Source organism: Mirounga leonina, unplaced genomic scaffold (genome assembly GCF_011800145.1).
Source record: "Mirounga leonina isolate KUSES-001 unplaced genomic scaffold, KU_Mleo_1.0 Mir_174, whole genome shotgun sequence".
In the NCBI taxonomy this organism is placed as follows: domain Eukaryota; kingdom Metazoa; phylum Chordata; class Mammalia; order Carnivora; family Phocidae; genus Mirounga; species Mirounga leonina.
This window is the reverse complement of record NW_023270451.1, coordinates 43,164,419-43,185,178: the sequence shown is the minus strand read 5'-3', so window position 1 is coordinate 43,185,178 and position 20,760 is coordinate 43,164,419. Positions and strand designations below refer to the sequence as shown.

The following is a 20,760-nucleotide window of genomic DNA, read 5'->3' as shown; positions in this document are numbered from 1 at the left end:
TTGTCAAGTAGAGAAATCTGATCAGGCCGACCGATGTGTGTTTCAGAATGCAGGGGCCATGTCTCCGCGCCGTCCGCTTCCCAGGTGGCACGGCCCAGCCCACGGGGGCCACTGCTGGAAGCCACGAAACCGGCCAGCAGTTTTCATCTCTTTTTCGTAATTAAGTCTGTAGGCATTCTCTTTAGTTGTGAGGAAGCCTTCCTCTGGGCCCTTCGAAACGGTAAGTGTGGGGAGGGGGTGAAGGCACATAGCAGGTGTTTTTCTGTTCTGTGACTGAGCGCCGCGTCCCTTTCAGTGGGGCCCTTGCGGGATCTGGGGCTGCCTTGATGGGGGGGCGGGGGGAGAAGAAGGGAGGAAGACGTTTAAAGAGCGCGACCTTTTCCTGCCTGGAGTCCTGAGGCAGGGAGCCAGAGAGCCCTGAGAAGGGAGGCCCCCTGCATGACCACTATGGACCAGCTGCACGCGGGGTTCGGTGGCCCGGGAGTCCCTTCTCGTGTCGGAATTCGGATTCCACGGCCCAGCATTCCTCAGCAGAGCTTTCTGAGAGGGCGGCCTTGCAGGACACCTACCTGCTCTGGGCCCCAGAGGGGCTGATTCCTCCTGTGACTCACACACTCCAAAATCCTCTCCTCCCCATTCCCTGCCCCAGTTACAACGATAGGTAGGCTGTTGGTTTGGCTTTGCTTTTTTTTTTTTAACCCCCTCTTTTACACCAAGGAAATACTTTTAAACTTTTTTCTGTTTAGAAAATTATGCAGAAAATTAACATTGATGGATTCTGGGTGGTGGCGGCTCAGAACAAGAAACTCGTCTCGTTTCCTTGTCATCCCTCTGCCTGCTGGCTTGGGGCCCGGCTCCTTCTGTAGGCTGATAGGAGAGCGGTTAGATGCTGCCTCAGAGATGACCCGCACCGCCCGTGGCCAGTGTTGGATGCGTTTGCTGTGTGAATGAATGCGAGTCACCTCCTGCTCCCCTAGGGGAGTCTGAAGCCTCATTTCAAGCCGCTGGCTGTGATGTGTCCCATTGGACCCCTCCAGCCGGCCTGGAGGGCATTGGGCCCCACAGGGGGCACAGCGAAAGGAGACATGAGACCTTTACACTTCATAAAATACCCATTAGAACTATTAATACATTTACTTATTAAATTCTTTTATCCTCATCCTTTTATTTGCCTGTTTTGTACAGTTACATATTAGTGTACACATGCCATTTACAATAAACACGTTCATACTCAGTTTTATACTGGGATGTAGGATCAGATTGTTGGGAGGCCACTGCTGGGGGAACCGGCCTTGCTCCATCCTGCTTTGCCCGCAGTGGGCGGGAACATTCTCTAGCAAAGGTCTGGAAACTACCAGGACTTCATGTATTCTGAAGTTAGTCTTGAAACTCGCAGATGAAGCAGACAGGGCAAACGGTCCAGGTTGGGGTTTACTGTTCTCCTTGGTAAGACATGAAGAAACGAATAAAGCGAAGCCGAGAGAGGACTGGCCCAGATGTTTTTGTAACTGCAGACGTAACTTCAGTTTCGGCTGAGCTCTTCCTAGAGCTCCACGATGTTTGAAAGCCGACGAAGAACGGTTGTCGGCAGATGTTGTCTGCAGGCCCCCCCGGGCCAGTTTTGCAGATGTGAGCACCACGCAGCTGCCGTTGCATTTGGAGAACAGTGCGGCCTGTCTCCACCTGCAGCGGGCTCTCTGGCCGCGGAGTGAAAGGCAGCGGCTGAGGGGCAGGCCTGGCCTCACACCTGCTCCCGGCTCTGTGTGATGACAGGCTGGCGTGGGGGGTACAGTTAAGAGGAGCCGTGGAGCCCCTCCACACACTCTTCTGCTTGAAGAAAGGAGTCCCCCCAAGAGCAAGGGAACAGTGGGTGAAAAAAGGAAACTGCTCTTGTGACCTTTTACTCGTTTATGTACCAGATACTCCTTTAATGCTTCCCAGCCAGGCATTGTTCTCAGTATATTGCTTTAAAAATAGGAACTCAGTTATTCTTCACCACGATCTTAAGAGCTGGTTAGTAGTATTGGACCATTTCACAGATGAGGAGTCTAAAGACCAGAGAGGTGGCATCATTTGCCTGGGGTCACACAGCTGGTCAGTGGCAGAGTAGGGCCACACTGCACCTGTCTTGATACGAAGTCCCACTTGTATTTCTTCTAGTGGAGATTCTCATATCTTTCAGAATTATGTTAGTTTTTGTTTCGTTTCACAAGAGGCCTTTCTAAAAAATATATGTAATATGTACATGTAATGTTATTATAAAAATGGTGTTACGCTGTTTTCCATTTTTTGAGCACTTACTGTGGGCAGGTCCTCCTGTGCCAGATGTTCTCTAGACGTGAATTCTAATCCTTAAGCCCATTTCATAGAAGGGAAAGTGGATGACAGGAGCTGGTCACTCAGCAGACATGCCCAGCCAAGATAGGAACCCAGGTCTGCACACAGCTCTTTGTTATAAGACAATTAAGTATAAACAGGTCCTTCTTGATCCCCCACCCAGGGAGATGGTTAGTTTCACAAAGCACCCAGAGGACCCTGTAGCATATCAGTGCCCGGAGGGGGGTGGCCCAGTTAGCCAGGGGAAGTGCCATGTTCTGCCCGGCGTCCCCACGCTGGTGATCACTCCCACAGGCGGCCCCCTACCTGCCCCACTGGGGGCTGGATGCCGCATGGTTTCCAGGTGACTGTGTCCACAGCTTCAAGCCCTCAGGGTCTGGCTCCTTTTGATCCAGTGGAGTTTTGAAGTTCTATCTTCTGGGCTTCATTAAGCCCTCCCGTGGTCTGAGGCTCCCCCGCCCCCCAGGTGTAAATGTTGCGTGGTTCCTGGTATTCAGGTTCACAAATTAGCCCAATTAGATGGGTAAATTAGTCATTCTACTTTCTGAAGTCCGGCTGGAGGAGCTTTGTGAAATAGCATTTATAGTTTTCTAACAAGCAATTTAAAGGACACCAGCATGTAGCATTTGTTTAAGAGTAAAATGTCCTAAACAATGCCCTACTTAAAAACAGATCGCGAAATTTGCTCACAGACTTAGAAACGTGGCCAAGCACACCCCTGCATGGTCTCATACAAGCCCTTCCAAACGGGGTCTCTTCTTTCTCTTCTTTCGGGAGGCTACAGCCGAACACGACAGAGTTACTGAAACCCACATTTAATTTCCAAAACCTCCTTTTGCCAAATTGTTTTTTTCTGCACCACCCAAGAGTTTCTAAACAGGCTTCAAAACAGACTGCTCTGAATTCCATCTGAGTGGTAGACGGTGAAGAATTAGCAACTCAAAGGAGGCTGCGAGGGCCAGCCTCGGGGTGCTGCTGGCATTGGCAGCTGGGAAGCAAGACGGGAAAGCAGTGTCCCCAAAGAGCCAATAGAAAATGCCTAAGCTCTTGAACCTCTCTGGACTCAGTTTCCTTGTGTTCAGGGAAGTGACAGCTCCCCCCCGCCCCCCCCACCTCACAGGGCCACTGGCCAATTCAGTGAGACAATGCATCGAATGTGCCCGAAACACAAGAGGCAGTCAGTCAACTTGAGGTCCCTTCCTTCCTTCTTGGGTCCTTTTTAAGTGTTCGCTTCAGAGGCCGGCGTCCTTGTGCCTGGCTCAGTTGGCTCTTCAAACAATCTTATTAATGCCTATTAAAATGAAACCCAATAAAAATGCCAATATTTGGTGTTGAAATAATTGATGTAGCAGAGACAGACCACGGAGCACCCAGGCAGGCCCCTGGTGCCATTTAGCCTCACACCTGGGGGATGAATTTCACAACTGTAATTGCTACCATATAATTCTTATTAATGTGCTATAATTCCTATTTATTCCACGGGGCTTGTAAATGCATTAAGACTTGTCAACATATTATTTTACACTGTTTATGATCTGTAGAATTATGTCCTTCAGGGTTGCATTGTGCAAAAGCTCAAAATGCTTTGGGCCTCATTAAAAAAGAGCAAAAAGTGGCTGCTTGTTGAAGTGCTTCTCCATCCCCACCGTCCTGAACAGAAGTCCGTGAAGGAGATTTTAAACTCCATTCTGAGCAGAGCTCTTAACCTTGGGAATACAAGTGAATTCCCTCCTCCCATCTGAGCTGGGATGGGACAGCCCACCCTCCCGGGGAATGCTGTATGTGGCCAGAGAGACAGGTGTCCTTCCCTGGGGACAGATGTGGTCAGGAATTGTTTGGGCTCCCGTGATCTTCCATGGGCTGGGACCTTGTATTCTGACCTTGAGTTTGGCTCAGAGCTTCAGGCGTTTCTGTCCACCTGCTCCCTCGCTTGGGGTCACCCCCTTTTAGTTCCAAATTTCCTCATGGTCGTCTTGGCTCAAGCTCTAAAGAAGAAGATTTGAAATTAATTTCCACCGAAGTGTAGATACCTAATAAGTGTAAAATGTAATCCCGTCCCACAGACTTCTGCATTTACTACGCCGGTAAGCGTGAAACATGGAATGTCAGCCACAGCATGTGTGTGTGTGTTGGGGCAGGGGTGTCTGTCGTCCTCGGTGTGGGCCTCACAGCCTCCCCAGCACCTCCGCGTCACAGACTGGCCTGCCACAGAGTCAGGTTCAAGCTCTTGCTCAGCTAATTCCCGGCCATGAATGGTTGGGAAACCCTTAATCTGCACGTCTCTGCCCTCACTGGAGTGCTCTCCCCCGGGGCAGGAGGCCCATCTGGTCACTGCCATGCCTCCTATCCTGGGGCTGGCGGGGGAGCAGACTGGAGGGAAGCACAGGCCAGGACGGCTGCTGACTGTCCTTGCCCTTCTCTGGCCCTGCAGGCAGCGAGTACGACGAGGAGGAGGTGGATTACGAGGAGTCGGACAGCGATGAGTCCTGGACCACGGAGAGCGCCATAAGCTCTGAAGCCATCCTCAGCTCCATGTGCATGAACGGAGGGGAGGAGAAGCCTTTTGCCTGCCCGGTTCCTGGATGTAAAAAGAGATACAAGGTAAAAGCAGGACCACCTCCCTCGGCATAACCGCATTAACTGCATGGGAACCGGCAGGCCCCCGTCGGGGAGCAGCTCCTCACTTCTGGAGAGAGCCTCCCTCCCCTGGGCCGACGGTGCCTGGTCCTCACGGAGACGTGGGCCTAGGGACAGGCAGGCCCCTGGGTTCTGGGTGTTTGGTGGGGTTGTCCCTTTTGCTGATCCAGCTGGAAGCTATAGGTCAAAAGAAGGGTTTGTTTGGTAGGAGGATCGTGTTTTTGACATTCTTCAAACTCCTGTCCTATCAGAATACCAAGCGTGTCGCCTGTTTATGCCACACACCTTCCCCAGCAGTCGGCTTATGCAGGTGGCTCACGGAGGACGACTTTGAAGTCTTAAAGGTGGTAGACGGAGGGTTTTTAGCTTTCAGCCCAGGAAGTTCGTGCTCCCTTCCCCGTGACCCCACCACCGGCATGAAAGATCAGGAGAAAAGGGGGCTTTGATATTTTTCTCACCAAACCGCCCACTTCAGCGCTCTGTCGGTGACAGAGGACACAGAACCCATGTCTCTGAGAACCTGACTGGGTGTCACACGCGGCCAGGGACACTAAATTTTCTATTAAGAAAACTCAAAGGGAGGGCGCCTGGGTGGCTCAGTTGGTTGGGCGACTGCCTTCGGCTCGGGGCATGATCCTGGAGTCCCGGGATCGAGTCCCGCATCGGGCTCCCTGCTCGGCGGGGGGTCTGCTTCTCCCTCTGACCCTCTTCCCTCTCGTGCTCTCTGTGTCTCATTCTCTCTCTCTCAATAAATAAAAAATCTTTAAAAAAAAAAAAAAGAAAACTCAAAGGGAAAAAACACAACATTCAAGGGTTGGTCCACAGGGCACCTTAAAAAAGCAAATTTGCACACTTTCTCCTGAGGCGTTTGCAGTTGTTTAAAATCCAGCTGGGAGATGGAAATCTAAAAATCAGGAACCTGTGTGTGGTACATTTGACGATATGCTAATTTACCCAGAGCTCAGCAGACTGACTTTTTTAAAAAGGCTTAAAAGATGGGCAATAGCATAAGCACTTCTCATACGGCTCTGAAACGTGTCCCTGAACACCAAACAAAACAAAACAACCCCTATTTCAGTATTTTTTGTACCGGCTGCTGATCTAAAAGTGGCCGAGGCTTTGCCTGTAGAAAATAGGCGACAATGTTCTCATGGGAAGGCCGGGTATGCTCTGTTTAAAACGAAGGTGCCTGGGCGGGGGCGGGAGGATCCCCTCGGGACTCAGAGTGGCGCACGTCGGTTTTCTGTGTCCGACTTGTGGAAGGCGTGGAAGGCGGAGAGGGGGAAAGCCCACCAGGTGGTTACCTCAAGAGGCCAGAAAGCAAAGGGATTGCCAGACAGGCTCGTTTTTCCAGAAGGTAGCCCCGGCACTGCAGAGTGTTTTCCTTCTTTTTTTGTTTGTTTGTTTGTTTCAAAGTGGAGAAAGCTAGACCGAGAGGGTTCTGTTCTCGATTCCTACCTGCTCTCCAGATGCCACGTCTCTCCCCACGGCTTCACAGAGCCGTTCCTCGGGGCTGGGCCGCTGGCTGCCTTCTCTCAAGCATCCAGACGCTGTTTAAGGGATGTCATGCACATCCACTGTGTTCAGAGAGGGAGCAGATATGAGCCAGACTGAGGCTGGCCCAAAAAAGGGGGGTTGAGGTGGGGGGGAAGCCACAGCCTTTATTCTGGCTGAAGAGCAAAAGGCACTCCCACCTTCCCACCAGCTTCATTCCTTCCTCACAACCTTTTTCCCCCCCGCCCCGGTCACTTGTTTGCTTGTCATTAGTCTTTTGCCATTCTTTTTCCTGGGTTTCCAGCAATTTCTCCTGCAGTTGTCTACATCTGGGTTGATGGGGACTTGAGTGCTCTTTCTGCCCCGAAGGCCAAAAGAAAATTGAGTGAGGCCTGGGCTGCGGAGGCTGCCTGCTTCAGCACCACCAACTGACAAATGACATGGGCGGCAAGTAGTGGTCCCGATTTCCATGAGGGAAGTGTGAGTTTCCTTTTCTGGGCCAGAATGCCCGGTCATGATACATGGGACAAGGACAAACATGTAACCACTCCTCCTAACCGTCTGCTTGAGGAGCGTGGTCATGTTCCCTAGTGTGACCTTTCTGCTGGGAAGTTACTGGGCACAGGGCAGTGGTGTTCTCTCGTGTAGTTACTGCATCTTATTGACTGCAGGATTGCTGGACTGGGTGTTGGTTTGAGGAGGGTCTAATGAGCTGGTGTGCTGTGGGGTCAGGCGGAATCCAGAAGTGCCGCCATGTTGTTTATCCCCAGGGCTCACTTCAGACTTGTCTCATTCCTTGCCCGCTGTTGGCAGAGAGTCTCTAACCACTTAGCCTCTTGGGCACGGACTCCAGATCAGCTCTTCTCACCATTTCTTGGCATTTGCAGAAGCAAAAGATGAGGTATCTAACTTTCCAGACTTCCTACTGAGCAGGGCAGGAGAGGGGCCCAGCAGGACAGCTGAGTCTCCATGTTGTTTCCCATATTAATCCCGTTGCCTAGGATGCCCCCTTCCCCTCTTCCATCAGTACATCTCATTTGAATGCCCCTCATTTCTCAAGGCACAGCTCAAATGCCACCTGCTCTGGAAAGCCCTCACCAGTTTCCCAGACTGAGTCCCCACTCATAGAATGAAGTTCTATCCCCTGACCTTTCTACATGCTCCGTTGATATCACTAGAGAGCACTTACTGCCTTATCACCCCAAGGGTCCGTTTAGCTCATAGACCCCTCCTCAGCACCAGGCACAGGTCTTGGGCAAGTAGATACTCTGAAGATAAAGGAACAGAGGCAAAATGCATGGGGAAGAGGACAGTGTGGGCCCCCCCCAGCTGACCACCAGAACCCCAAAGCAATTGGATGATTCATTCTGTTGGATTTGTCTCAGACACGTTCCAGGGTGAACATCTGATCCCGCCCACCTTGGTGCGAGGCACTTTTTTTTTTCAGACTTCAGACGAGAGAGAGAGGACTCCCCAGCTTATAAGTGCGAATGGCTTCAAAAGATGGGTTGAAGTGCTTCCTTTGATAGTTTTTAATATTAGAGTTATTAGAATTAAAGGCATTTTGCTACTTTCAAGAACTAGAAAGCAGGGGCGCCTGGGTGGCTCAGTCGTTAAGCGTCTGCCTTCGGCTCAGGTCATGATCCCAGGGTCCTGGGATCGAGCCCCACATCGAGCCCCACATCAGGCTCCCTGCTCAGTGGGAAGCCTGCTTCTCCCTCTCCCACTCCCCCTGCTTGTGTTCCCTCTCTCGCTGTGTCTCTCTGTCAAATAAATAAATAAAATCTTTAAAAAAAAAAGAACTAGAAAGCAGAACAAGCTGTCCCCTGGGAAGTTTCTCTGAAAGGGTCCCTGCGCTACCTGGGGAACGCTATGGTTTCAGCACCATGAAGGAAGCTTGGCCTCTGCTGTCTAGATACACAGCCAGGCAGGTGTGTTGCTGAAGGTTTTCTGAGAAGGGCACTTCAGCCATTCTCCCCGCTCAGTGGATCGAAACCTCCTTGCCTCTCCTAAGGGTCCCATCAGAAGCCCTGCGGGGGGCATACCTGACCACCTTTCTGGGTTGCAACTTGGCAGTAAATAATCAGAACTTTTAAAAAGTATCTGTATTCCTTAGCTCCATAATTGTCTAAGAAATGTATCCCAGGCACATCACCAGGGATGCAAAACTTGATATACAAGGTATTCATCACATTACTTACAGTCAGCACAAATTTGGGAAATACTAAATTTCTGGGACGCCTGGGTGGCTCAGTCGGTTAAGCGTCTGCCTTCAGCTCAGGTCATGATCCCAGGGACCTGGGATCGAGTCCCGCATCGGGCTCCTTCCTCAGAGGGGAGCCTGCTTCTCCCTCTGCCTCTGCCTCTCTCTCTCTATCTCTCATGAATAAATAAATAAAATCTTTAAAAAAAAAAAAAAAGAAATACTAAATTTCTAACAATAGGGAAATGTAATAAAATCCTGCCAACAAAATCCTTTCAAAAAAATATGTAATGATGAATCCAATCTCGTTTTCTCTCAGGGGAAAATACTGAAAGATGTTAGTGATTATACCTGTTCTTTATGTCCCTTTGTATTTTCTAAATTTCGGCAGTTGCCTACCCTGGACACAGATTGCTTTAATAGAGCGAGTTAAAAAAAAATGGGATTCCCGCCTGACTCATCCCGCATGTTGAGTCCGGTCCGGAGCGACTCGCTTTCTCAGCTCGTGGGCTGCCTGATGTCACCACGCTGCTGCAAGAGGCTTTACTTGCCATGCTGACATTACCACCCGCACCCACCCCAGCTTCGGTCTCTTCTTTTTCCTTCCTCATCAAAGCCCTGTGACTCCATCCTCTCCTTTATGTAGACCATCCCCTTATGTAGAACGCCCAGCTTGGCGCCCAGACTTTGTTTCATGATTTGATCTGGAGTGGCATTTTGAGAGGCGCCTCTGAACGGTTTGTTGTCCATTGACTGGTTCAGCTCCCTCATTAGGGCAGGTAGTTCCTGATGGTAGAACCTGGCATGGAAATGAACGGATGCCCTCCTTGCCTGGCCCCCCCCGTCAGGCCCTCCCTTGGACCTCCTGCCCAGCCCTTTCCTCCACATGGTAGCCCCGTGTCAGACCACTGTAATTCATAGACCACTTTCTCCAGATGGAGTGACCTGTCCCAATCCTTCCCAACTTTTAAGATTTTTCAAAGACCACCAACTGGTTGTACTAATTACTGAGTACCTAGCACTTCAGGTACATGGAATTCTGGGGGAAATGTGGGTTCTGCAATCAGGCATGCCTGGGTTCCTATCCCAGGTCTCAGGTCTATCATTCCCCTGCTCACTCACCGTCTCGGAGTGTCTGTTTCTCTAAAACATGAGTCCTGGTTAAGAAACGAGACATCAAATACTCAGCATGAGCAGCTCTTGTTACTGCCCTTCCTTCCCCCCCTTCCTTTTTCTCCCTTGCCCTTTCGAAGTTAGTTCCCTTTCTCTTTTCAGAAACCAGAGGATTGAAGAATTTGGTTTTCTTTTTTTTTTTTTAAAGATTTTATTTATTTATTTGCGAGAGAGAATGAGAGACAGAGAGCACGAGAGGGAGGAGGGTCAGAGGGAGAAGCAGACTCCCCGCTGAGCAGGGAGCCCGATGTGGGACTCGATCCCGGGACTCCAGGATCATGACCTGAGCCGAAGGCAGTCGCTCAACCAACTGAGCCACCCGGGCGCCCCTGAAGCATTTGGTTTTCAAGTTGCGTGCCATTATTTATTTTTGTTCGTATTTTTTTTTTTTTTTTATTTTATATTTTATTTATTTGACAGAGAGAGACACAGCGAGAGAGGGAACACAAGCAGGGGGGGTGGGAGAGGGAGAAGCAGACTCCCTGCCGAGCAGGGAGCCCGATGCGGGACTCGATCCCAGGACCCTGGGATCATGACCCGAGCCTAAGGCAGTTGCTTAACCAACTGAGCCACCCAGGCGCCCCATTTTTGTTCGTATTTCTGAAAGACCAAACTTCTTTCAGGATCTCTGTAATTATAAATGTCAGTGAATCTTTTTAAATCCCAAGTGTTAGAAAGTTCCCATTGCTATATGTGAATGAACAGATGGGGCAGACGGTGAATCGCATTGGAGCTTGTACTAACATTTGTGATAAGGCTGTCCCACTGACACTCGTGAACATTGTAAATCACAGCAACAGAGTTAACGTGGGTTTTTTAGGTTCTTTAGCCAACCCTGGAAATGCCACGTGTTTCCACATGTGCAATTGGCTTACTGATTTTTCCAGAGTAATAAAGCAAATGTATGGAGTTAGCTGTGTTTTCCTCACAGTCTCATGGCCAGACACACAATACGGTGTTTACAGTCAAGCTGGGAACAGACCACAGAACCTGCTGAAATCACCTCAACCTTGGGCTTGTCCTTCTGGCAAACACTGGATCTGGTCATGTTGGACTGGCTTCTTGTGGCTTTAGCAATTTCTGGTTTCAAACTTCCCATCACCTAATTATAAAAAATCAGGCCTGGATGGAGTATTTAAGCTTGTTGGTCAAATGTTTTTATTTTGGGTTCCCCCTATTTTCTGACGAATGTCCGTGGTACTGGGACACAGGGGTAGCTGGATATTTATTGACCCATCGTGCAACAAGTTCCCTGTGAAATCAAGGACATGAAATGTTTGAGTCACCTTTCATCTACAGAAAAGGACCCTACTAGGTGCTCAGTGAATATCTGTTGCGCTAATAAATGGGCTATTAGCAAGCAGACAAATGCAAATTTCTAGTTTTTGTGATCCAAGAGACTTCCTACTATATTGTTACTTAGAAAGCCGATGGTGCTTTTCTAAAACTGTTATTATCTGTCATGGTTCTGTGGGTTGCCGGGCACCAGCTAGGTGGTTCTTGCGTGGGTGCCTCATGCAGTTGCAGTAAGAGGTCAGCTCAGGCTCGACACAGAAGTTGGCTTTTACTCAAATCCCTCAGCTTCCGTTGGGATGGCTGGAACAGCAGGAGGCTGGCAGGGGTTATCTACCCATCATCTTAATGGGTCTGATTCTGCCACTGTCCCTGCTCTCCCGATAGCCCACCACAGCACGTTATCCCCAGAATGCCTCTAGAACAACAGTGAGGGGTCCTCACCCTGCAGGGAGGGACTGATGAATGGACAGAAACAAAGGTGAAGAAGGCCGAGAGCCAAGTTCAGGGCAGAGGGTATTTGTCCTTGTGCTTTGACTTGGTGGACAACCGTCAGTCCGACTCTGAACACAGCCAACTGGAGTTGCCGTTTGGCACCCGTGGGTTCAACTAAGTCAAGTGGGATTCTCTACCAAAGGACTTTTAAAAAGTATTAATGTGCATTATGAATCTCTAAAAGGGAAATGTAAATAGTAATAACCACTCAACACATTTTAATGGCAATTCCCAACTTACTCCAGAACAGTGAACCACGTTCTAACAAATTCACTCACAAATGCTCGTTGAGCATCTACTGTGGGCCAGGCAGTGTGCTAGATCTAGCTCATGAAACAACAGCTGTCCATCCCTATATGTGGGAGCTCAGTACGGGCATCTTACGAATAAAGTTCAAGACCACTGTGTTGGAATCCTTCAGGTGGGCTTAGGACTAGGCTCATTGGGATTAAATTCATAGAATACTTTAGGAAACAGCCTACTCTTCCCGGTAATCAATTCTCAACAACTTTGTCTCAAGCCCTTTCTTTTCTCTTCCCTTATTCCCAAATCTGGCAATAGCTGACTTGAGAATTGAGACCCATGCCCTAACACCACCTCTGCCATTTATTCTTTAATCTTCCATCAGTTACTCAATACCTATTTTCTCAGCATTTAATTGGGATGAACAATAGTAAAGTAAGTCTGTAGGAGTGATTCTAGGCATGGAGTCTTACAGCAAAACCAGTTAGTAGAAAACCAGACAGCATTTTGATATTTTGTTTCACTTGGGATTTGTACACCACTTTGAAGTTTGGAACTCTTATGTTGCTGAGACTTCCATAACCTAAGTTTTTAAAGTTTATTGTATGTTTGAAATGCAGTACATAAACGTAAGACCCAGTCTACCCATAGGTGCTTATTTAACACAACTATGCTAGGGCATGATTTGGGCACGTAAGATAGGTTCTTCCCACAGCTGTCTGGAAGCGAAACATGAGCTATGTTTCTATATTAAGGATTTATAGATGTCTTCAATTCTATTGCCTGTGTTTTTTCTTTAAAAAGACAGTTTTTTGGCCACCCTAAGGATATGTTATATAATTGTTTGTTGTTAACACTCTTCCAAGTAGAAAAATCCACAGGGGAAGCAAAGTTCTAGGCAGAGGAAAGTGCCTCCTTATACAGTCTTAAATATATATTCTGTGTAGAATTTGAGGAAGCCAGTACTTTCATTTTCAGAGTAAGGGCATAGTTTGCGACCCAGTCTGCACAGCCCACAATTACATTCGACTGCTTGAAATGGAGTTCTTGCAAAGCCTACTAGGTACACTCCTGCCATCCAGGAGATGTCCAGTTGTAATCCAGACCCACACCAAGGTTTTCCCCCGTCTGACACTTCGATTGCATCTAATAGGTGATCTTTTTGTCTTCTCCACAGAATGTGAATGGCATAAAGTACCACGCTAAGAATGGTCACAGAACACAGATTCGTGTCCGCAAACCATTCAAATGTCGTTGTGGTAAGAGTTACAAGACAGCTCAGGGCCTGCGGCACCATACAATCAATTTCCATCCCCCGGTGTCGGCTGAGATTATCAGGAAGATGCAGCAATAACATGCTGGTCGTAACTGTGCCAAGAAATCCTCACCAGCAGTTGCTGATTTTGAAAACAGCCACCTTTTTTCAGGGGAAGCATTCAGCAACCCTTTAAAGAATTAAATGCATGCTTTAAATTTTTTCTGTAATTTTGGAATGATGTATCTTTGTAGTTGATTTTGTACATTTGCACATGTAATCATCATACCCATTTTCATTACTTTGATATAAGGTGCTAAAAAAAAGCTCTAGGTTCTTCAGCACATTTCCCCCAAAATAAAATTGAGGGCATGTTGCATATTATTTAGTTGTATTGCAGTGATATCAATGGGGGGGAGGGGCTGGCACTGAGATTTTTTTTCCCCAAGATTGTAATGTGATTGAAGTTTTTCAACACATCAACTCACTATGTTCAAAACCAAAATAATACCTTCATTATCAAACTGGTTACCATGCCTTACATAATATAGTTAGTTGTGAGTAGAAAGACTTTAGGTAATGGAAATATAAATAAGAATGTTTAACATAATATGCTAAAAATATTTTCATATTTAAATAACATACATAAAAGGTGTGCTTTCTGTGTTTTATATTATCTTGCAAATCCTTTTGCCCCTTAAGCTGAAAATCTTGCCATCTGACTTACCAATCATTTTAGTGTTATAAATGGCATTTTTGTACAGAATAGTCTCTTCAGTTCACTCATTAACACACATTCATTGAGTGCCTGCTGGGTGCAAGGGATTTGGTTTATGCCTGTTGATATTTCTGGACCAAGATACCAGTTTAGTGAAATAATACTTTTCCCTAAAATCTGTTAGAAAACACTTTGAAATACTTAAGTGCAAATTTTGTGTGTGTGAAATTTAGTTCTAGCTTCATCTTTAGGTGAAGTTTTAAAGCACTTTGTAGTTCTCTATTGCCAACAGATTTAATGTTTTATGTGTTGCCAATTCTCGCAACCACTGCCCTAACAAAACTGTGGGTTGCAAATAATGAAAATTCCAAGCACGTTTCAAAGAGAACATTTTTCTTAAGACCCCTTACTGCCTCTTCATGCTCATTGTGTTTTTAGACTTTTTTTTTAAAGGCACTTTTTCCATCACATTGTAGAGGTCTGTATTCCCATTGGAAATATCTGTTTAGCTTTATAAAACATTTTGCTGAAATACGAAATTGAGCCTTATTGACAATTAAGTGCTTCTTGCAGCAGGTGGTCAAAGAGAGTGACCTACGTCTGGACCATTCCTGAAGTTTTTCTCACCAACAATACCATCATGCCTTGAGTGTTCTTTTCTCCCAAGTGCTATTCCTTAAACATGCAAGAGTTTACCAACTGCCTCATTATGCAATAAAAATTGCTCTGAGATGATGGCTAACTAACTGCCCACAAAACTGGTGAAAAGCAAGCTCAAACTGCTTATAACTTTCTTCCCATGTTCCCATTTCATGAAAGTCTTACAGCTGGGAAGCAGGTGTCCCTCAATTTTTCAGACAGTTCGAAAGGATGACAGTTCTGCTGGCCAGACGGGTAAGCTTCTATATTCTTAAGTTGTGAATCCCTCATAATGAGGGATTTTAAAGTATTTATAAAGACACTGCCCTCTAAAAATTTCCTCAGATCTATGAAGAGTGGTCTTGGTCCTGAATATACAGTGTTATTTAAAAGGGTGATCAGACATGAGAAGCAACTAGTTGGTGCATAAGAAGGCCCTACTTGGTTATTTCATATCTACCTACAATTGACCAAAATTTTTTAGGCCAGCAATTATTATTTAGCTTCGCTCCTTCTAGCGCAAGAAACTGTAGGCTGGATCAGTAGTTCAACAGCTAAAGTCATAAAATAGTCATTGTGCATGTTAAATTTCTTTCAACTATAAAACAAATTCAATTTCTATTTGCTTATTCATTGTGACAGTATTACTAAACAGGTAAGGATGGGAATATTTTGTTATACCGTGTATAGTGAATGTATTGTACTGTGTCTGTGAAAACTGTGCTTTAAATTATATTTTCGTATGTTTTGTTGGGGACAGAGCACATTAAGTTTGAAAGCAACAGAGGTTTGTTTTAGAAGTGAAGGCAACTTAATCAAAATTGCTGTCAAGAAAAGCTGCTTATAAATGTAAATGAAATCACATTTAAAATAAACTGCCTCTGACCCAAAATAAACATGGCTCTTTATTAGTGTCCATTACCACTCCAGTATTGGAAGGATACTTTTAAGATTGGCATGCTCCATAATTAAATGATGCAACACGAAAATGCTACCACTGACCATATTTTACCTGCATCTCCAAGGGAGGGAAGACGTGGAGTCTTCAGTACTGCCTTCCAGCCTGCCATGTCTTGTTTTGCTCTACACTCGAAATTATTTTTAAAGGATTCCAGCAATACAAATTCTGCTTTCAGAAACAAACACAAGCGGGGCACCTGGGTGGCTCAGTTGGTTAAGCAATTGCCTTCAGCTCAGGTCATGATCCTGGAGTCCCGGGATCAAGTCCCGCATCGGGCTCCCTGCTCGGCGGGGGGTCTGCTTCTCCCTCTGACCCTCCCCCCTCTCATGTGCTCTCTCTCTCTCTCTCAAATAAATAAATAAAATCTTTAAAAAAAAAAAACAAACGCAAGCGACATGATGTGTATGCAGTTCACACACACAGCACACTGAAATGCCACCACACTGAATATCAGGTTAATATCCTAGCTAATTTGCTTTTAAGACAAATATTGTGATAACTACAAAAGAAGCAAAATCGACGTCAGTAAATTCTTATTAACATTCATATTTTGAGATACCGTTCAGAAATTTGTTTAAAGGCCCAGACCAAGGGAAAAAAAGTTTAGACTTAATGAAAAGCTATCGCAAATAAATTCGACAATGAAATTACACATCTCCAAAAATGTGTCCTCTTTAATAAGAATACAAGAGACATAATGAACATATTGATTTGCGTTTATAACATCACATTTTTAATCAAGAAAATGTGAAAAAGATGTGGATACATTTTCTGTGATTTTATGCCACAACCACCACTGTTCAGTAGATCATTTAATATCAAACAACTGCACTAACCTATCGTGTTCCATTCTCCCATTAGACAGAAACACAACTTCAAGATGGCTTAAAAATAATCGTTCAGGTCATTCTAAAATGTTTTAGTCATAAAATTAGCAAAATATGCCTTCTATTCCTAAAGCAAACATTTCAAATATAAAATGTACTTGCTCTACTGCAAGCATGTGAACTCATTCTACATGCAGTTCCATTTCTAAAGGTTGAAACACCATCCTTTCATGAGCTAAATTATGGAAGTTTCTGTATTCAAAGAATTACTTTGCAAGACTATAATGATATATTACTTTTATTACATAATATTTAGTAGTCATGCTCAATCAACAAGGTCAACAGAAACTTGTAAATATGCTAAATGACACACTACATATATTTTCATTGTGGTAACATTAATCCATTGCCTTTATTCATATAGTTTTGCAAACTGGGGAATAAATAAAGATACAAACATAAGAACTTTTCTTAAGCTGGTAAGATTAACAGGGGTTACAATTTTATTTACTGATAAGCTAAGCTAAAGACAGACTCTGACCCTGGTAACACAAACTCAAAAGTAGCGCTTGTTCAAAAAAGTGTGGTAGAGGGTGCACGGAAATGATACCTTGTGGTCTCCATAGTGGTCTATTTTGAAGTGATTTTTTTTTTTTTTTAAATTGCTGAACTGTGTTACTAACTCAGAATAAAAAGTAACTAGTCAAAATTTAAAACATTCTGATCAAAATGGGTCTGCACATGCCTTTCAAAGCCCTGCTGGTCATAGTCAGGAGGGAATTGCTCGCTGCACATTGGGCACACCTTCCAGTGACTTTCAACATGTTCTTCAAATTTGCTCTGATCATAGTTGGGAGGGAACATTAATTCACAGAGGGGACACTTCTTGTGAACATCAAAGCTTAAAGAAATAGGAAAATGAAAGAATTATGTATTTCTAATAGCAATAATCTTCAGGATATGACAATGTTATATTTATCTAGTCAAGCTAATATCCACCCTAAATGACTTACCTTGAAAATTTTCAGTTACTTCAGAAATCTCTTTCTGCTTCTAAAATACTTGCTACTGACAATTGTGTAAACCACTGATAAAGCCTCTAAATTGAGTTTCACAATTTGACGAAAACATTTTTGTTAAAATCAAGCATATTATGTAAAATGAAGCTTATTAACAAGAATTTCTCAATTTTTAATTAACAGAAAATGCCTTCTGTAAAACTATAAAGATTAATAGAACTTATAATTTCCCAACAGTATATTCATTCAAACCTTACGAGTATTTATTAGCACTGGTTCTCAAAGTATTACATGCATCAGAATCACTGGAAGGCATGTTAAAACACATATTGCTGGGATGCCTGGGTGGCCTTTAGCTCAGGTCATGATCTCAGGGTCCTGGGATAGAGCCCCCAAGGCTCCCTGCTTAGCAGGGAGTCTGCTTCTCCCTCTCCCTCTGCCCCTCCCCCCTGCTCATGCTCTCTTAAAATCTTTAAAAAAAACACACACGTATTGCTGGGACCCACACCAAGAGTTTCAGGTTCAGGAGATCTGGTACAGCCTGATCATGTGCATTTCTAACAAGTTTCCAGGGACCATACTTTGAGAACCACTCATCTACATAACCCAAATTCTACACAGGAAAAAGAAAAATTACCTGGAATCAAAGCAAAAGCCTGCTCCATGCCCACGTAAGTGCTGACTTGGAGCGTCAGGAGCAGTGGGCACATTCTCCTCTTCCTAGGCAAAAAATAATTTTGCAACTTTTGAGCAAAGTGAAACTGAATGTAAATTCCTTAATTCAAGCATAGTATAAAGGAATTAAGATTACCCTTTCTAAAATCCTACTTCTGTTACCACATTTTCACATAAAGATTTAAAAGTCAGTTTTTACAGAGCATTTCACTATGAACTAAGTCTTACCTTCTTGAAATAAAAAGCAGTGCTTAGTGGAACAGAGAATACAGCACACCTGTATGTGTGAATGTGTGAATGACAAACCCTGTTGTAAATATCTAACAGACGGTCAAGTAAGATTCCTAAAAATCTATAAATCTGAAAGAAAACATTGGTTTGGATTTCTATGTCGACACATCCCTGTGGTCTTTGTTGTTGTTGTTAATAGACTCCACATCCAGTGTGGAGTCCAACGTGGGGCTTGACTCACGACCTTGAAATCAAGACCTGGGCTAAGATCAAGAGCCAGGAATTTAACCCACTGAGCCACCCAGGCACCTGCCCTGCTGTAGTTGCTTTTTAGAGATCTGTATGCTCTCTATCAACAACCAAGTACAGAGCCTCTCACTTCACATCAAAAGCAGTCACATCTCCCAAATGCCCATTTGCTCTCTTCCTGAGCAGCTCTGTTAGCCGCTCTCATGTTATGAACAGTCTGTAAATAGGTACAGCAGGCACTGATGAACGTCCTTACATTGCTGGGTAGTTATGCTCGTTCCGGAGCTGCTATTAATGGGCTAAGTAGTCAAGTCTGTCATGGTAAGAGGTACGAAGAAAATGTATGTGGTGTGAAATTTGAAGGAAACAAAGACAAACTGACTTATCTTGTTGGGGGGTAGGCAGGGGAGGATACTTGGTTATTATTTTGATGATTATCCCTTCCTGAAAGGTCCAAGAAAGGGTAAGGGGCTCTTTTTTATTTTATATTGATCACATGAAAAAATATTTTTGCTTATATATGATTCCCTGCTAAATAACCCAGTATGTACGTATTTTTCAGTGTGATAACATTAAAATAATCCCGGTTTCCTTCATTCTTACAGTTTTGCAAACTGCGAAATAGATACAAAACAGAAAAAACTTTTAATCTTTAGTAAGATTAGGGCGCCTGGGTGGCTCAGTCGGTTGAGCGACTGCCTTCGGCTCAGGTCATGATCCTGGAGTCCCGGGATCGAGTCCCGCATCGGGCTCCCTGCTCGGCAGGGAGCCTGCTTCTGCCTCTGACCCTCTCTCTCTCTCTCATTCTCTCTCTCAAATAAATAAATAAAAAATCTTTAAAAAAAAAAAAAAAATCTTTAGTAAGATTAAAAGAGGTTACAATTGTTTTTATTGATAAGCTGAAGACTGACTCTGACCCTGGTAACACCAAACTCAAAGTAGCTCTTGGTCAGAAAAGTGTGGTAGAGGGGCGCCTGGGTAGCTCAGTTGTAAAGCATCTGCCTCCGGCTCAGGTCATGATCTCAGAGTCATGGGATCGAGACCCGTGTCTGGGCTCCCTCCCTGTTTCTCTCTCCCTCTTCCACTCACCCTGCTTTTATTCCCTCTCGAGCTGTCTCTCTGTCAAATAAATAAAATCTTTAAAAAAGGAAAAAGAAAAAAAAAGTGTGGTAGAAGGTACACGGACGGGATACCTTGTGGTCTCCATCGTGGCCTATTTGAGGTGATTTTTTCTTTAACTGCTAAACTGTATTACTAACAATAAAAAGCAGTCAAAATTTAAAACATTCTGATCACAAGTCTGTACATGCCTTTCAAACCCATGGTGGTCACAAGTCGAGGGAACTGCTTGCTGCACAAAAACAAGATAAATAAAACTAGCCTAATGAAGGATTGAGAAATTGGGGAATAGAAGACTTTATATACTTTAAGAATTAAGCCTACAAGTAACTAAAATTCAGACAGGTTTTAAATCTGGAGGTACAAAGACGTAAGATGATATAGCTGAATCAGCTAAACCTAGTATGTATGACAATAAATTTTTGATTGTGTGTCACGGTAGTGCTAGCTGCCAGATCTGGGCCTTCCAGCAGCAATACTTGAAACAATGATTTCCTTAAAGAACTATATATAAAATAATGACAATGAATACAATTTCCCCATTTATCTTTGAAAAAAGAGGCGAACTTTAAAATTTTGAAATGCTATCGAAGAGAATAATGGAAAAGAAAGGGGAGGTCTTGATGTTTAACTATCAAAATTCTTGATGACGTATACTTGTAATAAAACGCCACTTTCCAAGGTCCAAAAATATAGCCTACACCAATTTACTGCTTTCATGAATCAGCTAACAATAGAGTTTGCTGCTCAAGTGCTAGACTTAAACCAACCTATCTGACAGTTAACCATGGGGGGGGTGGCGCAGGGGAAGCAATTTTTTTTCTTTACCTTTACACTTTCTAAGCCATATATAATTTGGTAATGATAACCCCATTAATTCGTACCTTCTACCACCTATTACCTAATAAAAGGGGAGAGGGACTCAACAGAATTCTAGATGTTATAATGAGACATAAGTGCTCATGAAATAAGAAATCACCTACTCAGTTCAAAACCAGAAAGTGTGTCGTAAGTTCTCTGAGTAGCCAATTCATATAAAGTCTGGTGATCCTGACACGCGAAATGACCAAATTTTCACTCATGAATACATTTATTCTATTTTACTCATCAAGCTTGATTAATTTCCAAAATCATACTGGATTAAATATAACAAATTAGACTGGAAGTAAGGTTACACGGGCAGGCCCACTGT

At 44.6% G+C, this 20,760-nt stretch overlaps 2 protein-coding genes across 8 annotated transcripts in view; one reads left to right on the top strand and one right to left on the bottom strand.

Annotated features, from left to right (window-relative positions):
- Positions 1–15,383, top strand: part of JAZF1 (JAZF zinc finger 1) — a 325,686-nt gene extending 310,303 nt beyond the window's left edge. For all 6 annotated transcript variants that reach the window (XM_035020806.1, XM_035020809.1, XM_035020810.1 and 3 more), the window contains 2 exons: positions 4,769–4,938; positions 13,053–15,383. In XM_035020806.1, the coding sequence (XP_034876697.1) occupies positions 4,769–4,938; positions 13,053–13,229 (347 nt within the window). In that variant the 3' untranslated portion in view covers positions 13,230–15,383. The remainder of the gene's footprint in view (positions 1–4,768; positions 4,939–13,052) is intronic.
- Positions 15,384–16,095: 712 nt separating this feature from the next.
- The window catches only part of TAX1BP1 (Tax1 binding protein 1), an 85,009-nt gene continuing 80,344 nt past the window's right edge, over positions 16,096–20,760 (bottom strand). For both annotated transcript variants that reach the window (XM_035020804.1, XM_035020805.1), the window contains exons 17-18: positions 17,932–18,014; positions 16,096–17,176 (exon numbers count right to left, since the gene is read on the bottom strand). In XM_035020804.1, the coding sequence (XP_034876695.1) occupies positions 16,975–17,176; positions 17,932–18,014 (285 nt within the window). In that variant the 3' untranslated portion in view covers positions 16,096–16,974. The remainder of the gene's footprint in view (positions 17,177–17,931; positions 18,015–20,760) is intronic.